Source organism: Haemaphysalis longicornis, unplaced genomic scaffold (assembly GCF_048455015.1).
Source record: "Haemaphysalis longicornis isolate Haplotype H1 unplaced genomic scaffold, Haemaphysalis longicornis Haplotype H1 scaffold_1, whole genome shotgun sequence".
Lineage (NCBI taxonomy): Eukaryota > Metazoa > Arthropoda > Arachnida > Ixodida > Ixodidae > Haemaphysalis > Haemaphysalis longicornis.
Window position 1 is genome coordinate 403,824,451 of NW_027526203.1, and position 11,315 is coordinate 403,835,765.

Sequence of the window (11,315 nt, forward strand, 5' to 3'; positions counted from 1 at the left end):
TTTAAATAAAGAAGATTTGTATGTTATCTTCATTGTTCCTTTTATGGCTAGTGTGACAACGAAACCAACCATCACACAAGTTTTCAGCATCTAAGGCCAAAATATTCGCTGCTGTCAATGTTTGCAAAATTAGGTTACATGTTGCATCAGGAGTCATCTTGTGCCATTATCGCAGTTATTCGAAAAAATTCCTCGAGGTACGTAAGCCTGCTTATGTGCTATAAAGGCAAAAGCCTGGCGATACTTATTAAGAACTTTCTTACTTTTACATCGTATTTGCATTTCTTTGTCTTGTGGCAGAAATTACTTAGACCTGCTTCTTTTCTGCCACACTGTGTATGCGTCTCTTCCTTCACTTTTGTTTCTTCATCTTACAGCACAAATTATGGCACATCAGCAAGCAGACCGGCACATGCCACAGCTTCCCTAAAATCAGGGCTCTGTGTGGCTGATGTACAGGTGTTGTACTCACATGCCATCATGTTCTGGTGTCAAGTGGCGTGCACTATTCTACAACTGTTACGTCTGCGAACAATAGTTTTGTAAATACTGTGAAGCGGGCACATTAGCCCCTAAAGCTCTCAATTCCTGGCCAATCTCACAAGTGGGCATGCGTCGCAAAGAAAGGAACACCAACAATGACAACTTTTGTTCTACGCTGGCGACGTGCAGAGATAGCACACATGGTAGAGCACTAGGCTGATACTGTGTGGATTTAGGATCAAATCCGTGGAATCACATGCGTTTTATATTTACTCTCTACAGCAGCAGCCATTTCTTGACCGGACAACAACTTGCATAGTAAAATGGTATAGTAAACCTGTTATAAGAACTTTCTCAGCATGGCAAAAACCATGATTATAAGAAATTATGGTCAACCCCGAGGACTTGTACTCTGATGATTGCCTGATTGATTTGTTCCCAGGTCACAAAATAATTAAGCTCGTTAGCTTGTTTGGTAATGGCCAAACAAGTTAAACCACTCCATGATCTTCAGACCTTGGGCAGACTGTGCATCTGGTGCACAAAGTGCAGTGTGGTCAAATATTCTGGGAATAAAATGTTAAGAAATTATAAACCAAGCGCAAGTAATGCTGTATTTTAATCGTACTGTGGAAGGCTTGGCATAAGCATTGGAATTTATGTGCTAGTGTACCTGATGAAAATAAAACAACCATAAATTAAACGAGGAATGTGGGCTTGCAAAACAAACTGTGGTTGCAATTAAAAAGAGCAGTTTTCTTTTTTCATGTGCTGCAACTAACAAATGGCCGCTGTAGAAAAATTTTCATTAGACGAACAATACTTCAATGGAATTTTTAAAGCAGCCTAAAACGCTTGCAGCCAAGGATGTGGTACATACGTACTACTACCACCTTTGAGTAGTCCATGTGACTGCCGAACTGCAGCCACCCATCCTCTAAGAAGCATTGTGCGCTCAGTTGAGCTTAAGTTTTCAAATTATAGCCAAGTAGTCTTCTAATAGAGCTTTATTATGTGAGGGACCAAAGCAATGGCCATGTTGGATCACAGGTGGTATGTGCTAAATTGCTGTTAGCTGTAGTTTTGGCTCCAGCTGGACCGCACCTTTTAGTGTGGAATCAGCCTACTGACTGTCTTTTTTTGGCTGTTTATCCGAATTACATCACGAATCATAAGGAGGAAAGCTAAAATCAGCTTTTATTCAAACTTACTTCCTCCACATCATTCCCCATCGTACAGTAGTGAAGTATGGCAAACACTTAAACTCACTGCTACAAAAAAGATGAATCTTGAATTGAAACATTACCAGATGATAACTAGTGGCTGCCCCTTTACAATGTGGTATTTGTGCACAGAAACCTTACCGGTAACACAGCTGCACATTCACCTGACCTTTTTTCATTAAAAAAAAAAGAAATGCTTACATTTTGTTGTACTCCTAGGCTAGTTGATTTATTACGTAAACGTTTCTTTCTTATTTCTTCTTCCCCTCCCCCCCCTTGCCCACACATTCTAACCTTCTTTCACGAACTTCTACTGGTTTTCAATTCACTTTCTACTGCTTTTCAATTCACTATGGCTTCCGCAAGCTGGCCGTATCAGTCATTGAAGACTTGAAGTACCTTTGCACTCACAAAATGTCGCATGGTTTCTGGTCCTTTTCCATAACATACGCACAGTCCTTCCTGTGCCTACTCAGAAATAAGTGTCCTTGTTTGCAGGCAGCCCACCCAGGTTCCAAAAAGCATTGCACTCCCTTTAATATTATAGTAAAACCTTGTTACAAGAGACACTTAAGGCAACTGGGAAGCATGTCTTTTGTAACCAAGGTCTCTCGTATGCAATGTACCTAGCTAACATGGCGAACATAGGAAAACCAACCAAGCTGTTCTCGTTCAAATGTCTCTAACAACCAAGTGTCTCTCGTAACGAGGTTTTACTGTATTTCTTGCTTCCCGATTCTAAACATTTTGATTCCCTTCTTTTCATCCTTTTCTCCCAGATGATTGTTGGATTCTTTCACGTTTTTTAAATTTCCATGAGCATTTATCCTTCACTTCTAGGTTTTATATAGTACTCCATTCTAAGCCTTCTGGTTCTTTTTATCCACTGTGTGTCCACACTTTTCATGTAGATACTGTAACACAGTTGTCACCCATTTTTGGTTATCCATGCATCTAAGCTGCTCTTTGAAGCATATGTTGTACTGCCCTTTCTGGAGCCTGAATTCAAGGGAGGTCCACCCCAAGTCTCCCAGCACCACCTCATTTGTTGTTTCATTGTGCGCTCCCAAGGCCAATCGACCTACTGCCCCCTGGTTCACTTCTAACCCCGATTGAATGTCTGATTGGACACACAATATGTGTTTGAATGAGCAATTACAGTTACCATTTGTGACAGCAAGTGCCAGTAAATGTATATGCAGGCCCCCTGCTAAAAAAGGGAGAAAATGTGCGTTTTGTCATTCTCTTATTTGTACAGCATTTTTATTTCTTATCTGTGAAAATAAACTTTTATTTGTGTTTTTACTGTGCTTTAGGTGTTTTTGCTCTCACAAGAACATTACAAGCCAAGTCAATTCTGAAGGTAATGCAAATTTATATTCTTCCTATAACTTCATGATGGCATGGACAGCTCCGAGCGAGTCGCATTGATGCTAGCACCAGCTTCTCTCTAGTAGATGTACAAAAACTCTAAGCATGCATCATCACCTGCGCTAAGAAGTACAATTTCACAGGGTAATCATTAAATAACAAAAAAAAAAAACCCACATACACAGCTACTAAACACAAAGTTTCTTAGTTCATTGCTGTAAATCATATTAGGCTACGTGTATACCACGGTACAGGCGATCATTTACTTCCCAGTAATTTCGAATGTGCTGTAACCTGTAATAAAGATGGAATATCAACAGTCATTCTTGATTCTTTATTTCTGTCAGTCTCTATTAGGCTTTTTTCACGACCAACTTAAGGGAGACGTCAGACCTGAAGGTTGCGGCAAGATCCTGCCGCGACTCAGCTGCAATTTCTTTTATCGTTTTGCCGCCTTCACCAAGGATATGCCTGACATGTCGGGAATGTTGCCCAATAATCTCTATAACGATGTGCAGCACTCCAGCCGTGTCCAAATCCCACATGGCCACTTTCACATCCACATTGTAAGGTATCTCACGAGACAGGTGGTTCAGAATTTTTTCCTGCACAATCAAAGTTGCAATTTCATGAGGGTTTTGGTCAGTGACCATTTCAAATGGATACATCCATTCTGAAGGCTTTGCTGACTGGAGAAAGAAGTTTCGGATGTCCTTCACTCCGTCGTTGTTCAGCGCAGATATCATGAACACAGAGGAAAAATGGGGCCAGCAGCCTGCGTTTTCATCTTGGCCTTGTTTCTTCATTTCACCTTCGGCCACGTCAGAAGTTCGTTCTTTCGAGCTCGCGGTTCCCACTGCGATTAGCTCTTCCGCTTTTAAGAACAACTTCTCACGGCTCAGGGTTTTCTTCGTTGGCTGCCGGTGGTGGTTTATTGGTACGCCGCCAACAACTCCTCCCGTCAACGAGTGCGTGAATTCAAGGATTTGTCTTTTTGACTTCAAGAGGTCAACCTTGTTCACAATCAAAATTGAAGTCAAATCAACGTGAAATTTAAGTAATCTTAGAGTCTCCTTATCGAGTGTGTTACGGCGCCAATGATCGGATGCGTCGATCATCACCGCGACAAGGTCGGCGCTGAGCAGAGCATGCTCTGGATCCACTATCATCGATGCTTCCAGGTGGTGCTTCCGACCGTGATCGATGTCGACGATTCCTGGGGTATCCAGAAACACAACCTGGGTCTCACCGTCGACAAGGACAGCTCTAGCATTGTGTCTAGTTGTGTGCACTTTCCGAGACACGGAACAGACTTTCCACTCCATAAGCTTGTTGATAAGCGTTGATTTACCAACATTTGGCTGTCCAATGATGGCTACGCGTAGGAGCTTGGGATTGCTCGGTTGAGCGGGGACGAGAGACTTCAGGTGATTGTACTCAACGAGCGTTCTGGGGACAGTCCTCTCAGCTGGCCATGTGAAGTTTCTGGCATTTGCTGACAGTTGCGAACTTCGAGGCAAGCTCAGGATGTGCCTCACTGGAATCAATCTCATGGTTATGCAGGATAAAAGAATTGACAACTGCGCATGAACAGTACACTATGAATCAACTTGCCAAGCGTTTTCACTGTTTCGTCAATTGTCTTCCAAGGACCACTCAAAGCACGGCATCGCAGTTGCTCGAATGCATGAGCCACACACGTACGGCACATCAATGCAAGGGCGCGGCCATCTTAGAGCTGGCCAAAAATATCTCCTGATGGTGGTTGGCGTCACAGTCAATAGAAATAATTTCCTACAAACGCTTAGCCAGTGCATATGAATTAAAATCAGTTATTTGCTATGATTTTGATAACATGAGCAGGTATTTTAATTAATATAATGTGTAGAGGCTAGCGTAAAAGTCAAGACAGAACGAGCCAATCCAGTCAGCGTAAAGCCGTGAAGCGAAGACACCGTAAACACGTGTACGGGGATGCTTGTGGAACAGTGCTGAGATTTGCCTTGGCTTGTGGAGTGCGACAGTAGTATCTCGTAAAATGTCGCGAAGGCCTGAATACTCAGCTCCTCCCGAGCTGTTTTACAATGAGCAAGAAGCAGAAAAGTACACCTCCAACTCGCGCATCATGGAAATTCAAACGTCCATGTCGGAGCGTGCCGTGGAGCTCCTGGCGCTGCCCGATGATCAGACATGCCTTATCCTGGACCTTGGATGTGGAAGTGGCCTGAGCGGCGACGTTCTAGAAGAACAGGGTCACGTCTGGGTCGGCGTCGATATCAGCCGTGCCATGCTGAATGTAGCGCAGGAACGGGAAGCTGCAGGTGACATGCTTTTGGGTGACCTGGGCCAGGGCCTGTGCTTCCGCGCGGGAGCGTTCGACGGCGCGATTAGTATCTCCGCATTGCAGTGGTTATGCAATGCGGATAAGAAAAGTCACAATCCTGTCCAGCGGCTGAGCGCGTTCTTCTCATCTCTCTACGCTTGCTTGGGACGCGGCCGACGTGCTGTGCTTCAGTTCTATCCGGAGAACGCCGATCAGGTGGAGCTGCTCACTCACCAGGCCATGCGCGCGGGCTTCACTGGTGGACTGGTGGTGGACTATCCGAACAGTACGAAGGCCAAGAAAATGTTTCTCGTGCTGTTTACCGGTGGTCCTCAGGCCCTGCCCGCTGCTCTAGGCACCGCCGCGGAACAGCCCGACCAAATTGAATGCACTGGGCGAAAACAGCGGCTTAAGAAGCTACGAGGGAAGGGCCCCAAGAGCGCCGCAGCCTGGATCCAAGAAAAAAAGGAGCGGCGCCGCAGGCAAGGCAAAGAGACGCGGCCCGACTCGAAGTACACTGGCAGGAGGCGTTGCGGGAAATTCTGAACTGTGGACTACTGTAACTGCTTGGTACTGTACGTTGGGATCCTTATAAAGCGGAGTGTGTGCATCTTTTCTGCTGTCTACCCTGTTTCATACCTTTTGTTTAGCAGGAATAGACAACTTATTTGTTTTACGCCATGTCTAAAAGCACGTCGGACATACCCTGATCCCAGAATCTAAAGGTATGTCGGATATGTCCCGATACCAAGAGGATAAGGATATGTTGGATGTACGCCGACCCCCAAAATTTTACGGTACATCGGACTAAATACCCTTCTCCGCTGAAGGGACTTTACGTCGGATGTACCCGATACCCAGAGGCTAAAATAGGTATGGTGGACTTGTCCGGTGGATGCCAGAACAGGGCTATCGGACACACCCACAGTTGTATTCTGAGCCACGTGTACCAATTTGTGCTGTTGTAGGATGCAATGGGGATTTGCATGCGTCTGACTGACAAGGAGCGAGCATGCACTTCGGAGCAGCCTTGTGGTACCCTCTGGAAATGCAAATCCGGTGTCACAGAGGAAGAGCCTCCTGTGTGATCCCATGCGATTTACACTGGACGAGATTACCGTAATGCAGGGGTGCCTAATGTAGAATATGTTCCCATTGGGATATTGCTCGCAAGGCGATGGTCGCACGATTGTTCATCTTGTTGGGTGTCAGATAATTATGAGAGGCGATGGTTAGGAGTGCAGTTCTGCCTGGCTTCGTGGCGATGAGGCACTTCTTCGATCTCGTGAACAAAAATCCTAGGTTCGAATCTCCCTGCCACGTGTTCCATTTTTTTTTAGACAACCAGTATTGCTACGCTTTTTTTCATCATTTTTAAGAGATGAACATTCCAAGGTGCCTGCTGCAACTCTCATAAGTTGTCTCCCAATCGTGGCGCGAAATAAGAGGACCCATCTGTAGCTTGTGAGCTATGTCTGTGCTACTTTTATCAAGTCTGCACTCAGCCAAAACAAGGAAGGTTTCTGGTTTTGTCAAAAGTGTTGCAGTGACACTACCCACAACTGCGAAAAATCACTCTGTGCACTGTAATAATGTCCAATTCAGTAAGGTGTGTTGCTTGTCACTTGTCTTAAAAGGCAGCACAGAAACATTGCATTATGGAATTGAAAGGCCAACTGCACTCAAATTTCACCTCGGCCAAATTTACTTTGAATGTACAGTGTGGACCTCCAAACCACCTGGGACATGATTGGTAGCCTGTGGAATGAGTTGTGAATTAGTTAGAAGTGTTTAAAATATCTTTGTTGCAGGTGACGCTGCACCTGCGGGCAGATCGCGCAAACAGCCATGAAGCTGAAGTGACATTGCGGCCGGCCCTACGCTTTTCCTTCTGCCAGACAGAAGAACCAATCGAGCCTTGCTAGGCGAGCTTCTCCTAGGGCTGCAGTGAGAGTGAAGCGTGGCGCGCAGGTTTGCTCCGGCTGGCCGGCCGCACGCAGCTGCTTGTTCACTGGCTGGGCCGGCTGGAACGTTGCTTCATCTTGGCCGTGATGGTCGCGCTCTCCTCAATTTCGGTTTCAAAATCTCCTTTTTTCGATGGTCGGTTGCGTGCCATGGATACGTGTAATTCAGCTGCCATATTTTGTACCTTGCAGTCTCTTTAGACATGCTATACGGAAATAACGTTTTCAAGGGGTTGAAATTTTGAATGCAGTTGGCCTTTAATGAATGAATGAATGCATTTATTGTTAAAATGGAAAGGAAAGACCACCAGCAGACGTAGTTTGTCTCACCTAAGGGTAGACACCGGAACGCCTGCTGGTGTGGGGGTGTGGGAAATGGGGAACACAGGTGTACAGGAAAGGGAGAAGAGGAGGATACATATATAAAGGACTAAGAAGGACATAAATGTAAAATATATACAAGCTAAAAGTTAGGAAAACTAAGAAAAAAAAAAGCCCCCACACACACACACACAAGAAAAAAAAAACACTGGTGCCCCGACAGCAACGTTTGACAATCCTGCGCCGCTGTGTGGGGTGCATCGTGCCAGCACTGCCAGGCGGCTGTCCAGGCCCTGCCGCATCTGGACCTGGAGTGTTCCCAGTTTGTGGGACTGAACTGTTGGCTGCCTTCGGGGGAAGGGTTCGGCCCCTCGAATAGTTTCTGTGGCAATCGAGCAGCGCCAGAGAGCGGGACAGAGTCAATGAGGCCCTGGGGTCCTACCTGGACGCCTCAGGGCTCCTTCCAGCTCTCTGGTTTCGCCTTTAACTGCTGTGTGCCAAAAGCTGCAAGTTGAAATCAAAAGAAAAAAGAGGAAGGTGAAGTGACAGGATGCTGTTTGATCAGTTGTAACTCTTGCACACAGTAGCACTGATTTAAGGAAACTGCTAATGCTGACAAGGTTATTCTACAGCTTCCTTTTGCGGTCTATAATTTTGGCTGAGTGTTTCAACATTTACATTTTTCGTTTTAGGACATCTTGCTAACAATAAACAGTTATATGACGTGTACCTGCCAACCCTCCCAAATTTTCTGTAAAGTGTAGTTTTGGCTTCAAACTACGATTTATGAATTTTTCCAAAGATTTTATGAAATGTCTCAAAATGTTTAGTGCAGTAAAACCTCGATTATACAATTATGGCCGATATAAATTTTGAGGTGATATAAATGTAAAAAATTCCCTGATCGAGGTGATTCCATAAAATGAGATAAAGTTCGAGTACTACGAATGCATTCTTGCACCACTATGAATGATAAGAGGGGGAGAGAGAGTCATTTTAGTAAATGAGAAGCAAGGGGTCGACCTGAGATGAAAATTGGTGAAGTTTAATATATGGCCTTAGAAAATGACTCGGACCTGTTTTAAAATTATCCTACATTTTACCAACAACTCGGGACTGTGCTTAGTTTCATTTGATTCACTACCGTAAATAATTGGCAATCACAGTTTAGTTTTAAACTATTATTAAACATAAGGCCCGCCTCTTCCGTAGTTGGTTGGAAGGGGCACGGAAAAACAGCTGTAAAACTAGTTATAACGTGAATTTTCTAAAACACCCTAGGGTATGCATGCCTGTAAGGATGAAGCAATAACTCTAGAAAATTTGCGTCGAAGTATGTTCAATTGAAATACGAAAACAATTGTATTTATCATCGCACCTATTTAGTCACTACTGTGACTCCATGCCAGTTATTGGAGTTGGAGTGCCCCCCCCCCCCCCCCCCCCCCCACTTGGTCCTTTTACTTTCTGACACGTTTATCCTACTGCTGGTGTGCGGGCTTACCATTGGCAGTGCAGACTACATAAACTGAAAAGAGCTCCGCCACTCCCACTGCCTTCTTCATCCACCCTTCCCACACTTCACATGACGTCAAGCCGAAACTGTCTGCTGAGTAACATTTTCTGTCATCGTATACTCAATTGCCAAGGCCTCCCGTGCCATGAGGTATGTTGCGATTACCTCAAGGTTCAACACACATATGGGTCCTGTCCTTGAGCTACTCATTCACCACATTACCTCTGCCCCCGACAGCTACACATTGTCCCTGATGCTTGGGGAGCTGGGTCACCCTATCTGCAAACCTCCGTGCGATGTTACGGTCTCACCTCGTGAGACTCATAACTTCTGTGTTGGACAGACAGCTGCCTGCCAGCACCACACCTTCATGTCTTAGCCCGAACTTCACTGTTTCTCTCTAAGGAACAAAGTTCCCATGGTACGGATGAGTCGTGCAATAACGTTACATCTCTATTTTTGTCAGCATGTTATCTGTTATCTGATCACCATTGAACAGCGGGGGAGGGCTTGCAACGAAGATGAATATAGTATATACGAACTCCACAGAAACTTGATAGGTGATTGTAGGGTTTAGCGCGCCGACGCAATGCAGGCGATGAGGGGCGCCGTAGTGGAGGGCTCCGGATTCATTTTGACCACCTGGGGATCTTTAACGTGCGCCGAAATCTCGTACACACGGGCGTTTTTGCTTATCGCCTCCATCAGAAAAGCGGCGGCCGCGGCCGGGAATCGAACCCGCGTCCTCGTGCTCAGCAGCACAACGCCTTAGCCACTGAGCCTCTGCGGCGGGTAACTCCACAGAAACTTAACAAATACATTTATAATATGGCAGTGGAAATGCCACAAGCTCCAGGTTGTTATACACAAAAAAGCCACGTTTCACCAAACCGCAGAGGAAAAGAGACTTTGCAAGTGGAGAGAGGGCTGATGGAGTTCCAGGAATGTGCTCCAGCCAACATAAACACCACTAACCAGATGATTAGATAAGCTCCAGCTGTGTGTTTGTAAGCGGTTCACCAGGGAGCATGCACGGTGGCAACAGTAAGTGGAGAGTACTGATGAGGTGGCCGTCGCAGTGTGCAAAGAAGTTTGCCAGTTGCATTTCTCGAGTGGTGCCAGCGTGGTGTCTCATCACAGGTGAGTTGCCCAGCCCAGCGACCTTTGGTAGGTAATTTCAAACAATGTTAAAATCTCCAACCACTGTGAAATACAGTTCACATCAACGTCATCATTTGCTGAAACTTAAGGCTTCTTGTGGGTTACTAAATTAAAAGGAGGAGGGTAATTAGGGGGGGGGGGGAGGCTTATGCAACAATCAGTAGTGGCACGTGATGGTCTATGGTATGATGATAAATGATCATAAGACAAATGCATGAACATAGGCAAGAAATAAATAATACATACATAAAGGTAACTGGAATTGTAGAGAGAAATAAATAATACAAACATGAAAGGTAACTGGAATCGTAGAGAGAGAGAGAGAGAAAGACTTTATTTCGGATCAGATTAAGACCTATTCGTACTCTTCCACAAGAAGAACCATGGCCAGCTGGTTAACGAGGGCCACCGATAAAAGCTGTGAACAAGTGAGGTGATGCGTGATATAACCACTTAATAGAGTTTGAGCTAATAGTTACAAAAATAGGACTGCGAATCAAACGCGAATGAAATTATTGCGGATCAAGTACTTTTGAATATGATTAGTCGAACGGGCTGCGGATTGAATCAGATATTGTTAAATACAACAATCTTTGCTTTGGTGGGTACACAGGTTCTAAAAAATATGTAAAAAGACAAAACAAAAATGGCGTTCATTAAAAAGACTGCTTTGTCTGAACAATGATCGATACTGATTTTATCACAAACTTTAAATAAATACAGTTAAAAACCGATCTAACGAAGTCACCGGGAACCGCGAATTATTCCGAGAACGTCGTAAAATCGGGACTGTCATTTTACAAGCAGTTTATTCCATAAATTAGATGTCTAAAGCTAGACGCATCCCAGCAGCTACCATGACATCATTACTGCGGCGGCACTCGCCTGCCGATAACTTAGCAATAAGCAAGAAGTCCATGGTAAAAGTAATAATAAACCGCTATAGGCGGGGA

The 11,315-nt window shown here is 44.9% G+C and overlaps 2 protein-coding genes across 2 annotated transcripts; one reads left to right on the plus strand and one right to left on the minus strand.

The window, feature by feature from the left end:
* Positions 1-3,397: 3,397 nt before the first annotated feature.
* Positions 3,398-4,831, minus strand: LOC144155445 (GTPase Era, mitochondrial). The gene has a single exon (XM_077686888.1). The coding sequence runs from the start codon at positions 4,628-4,630 to the stop codon at positions 3,431-3,433; it is 1,200 nt and encodes a 399-aa protein (XP_077543014.1). The 5' UTR covers positions 4,631-4,831; the 3' UTR covers positions 3,398-3,430.
* A 157-nt stretch (positions 4,832-4,988) lies between these two features.
* LOC144155446 (18S rRNA (guanine-N(7))-methyltransferase) lies at positions 4,989-6,026 on the plus strand. The gene has a single exon (XM_077686889.1). It carries the CDS (start codon positions 5,116-5,118, stop codon positions 5,944-5,946), a length of 831 nt encoding a protein of 276 aa, XP_077543015.1. The 5' UTR covers positions 4,989-5,115; the 3' UTR covers positions 5,947-6,026.
* Positions 6,027-11,315: the final 5,289 nt, after the last annotated feature.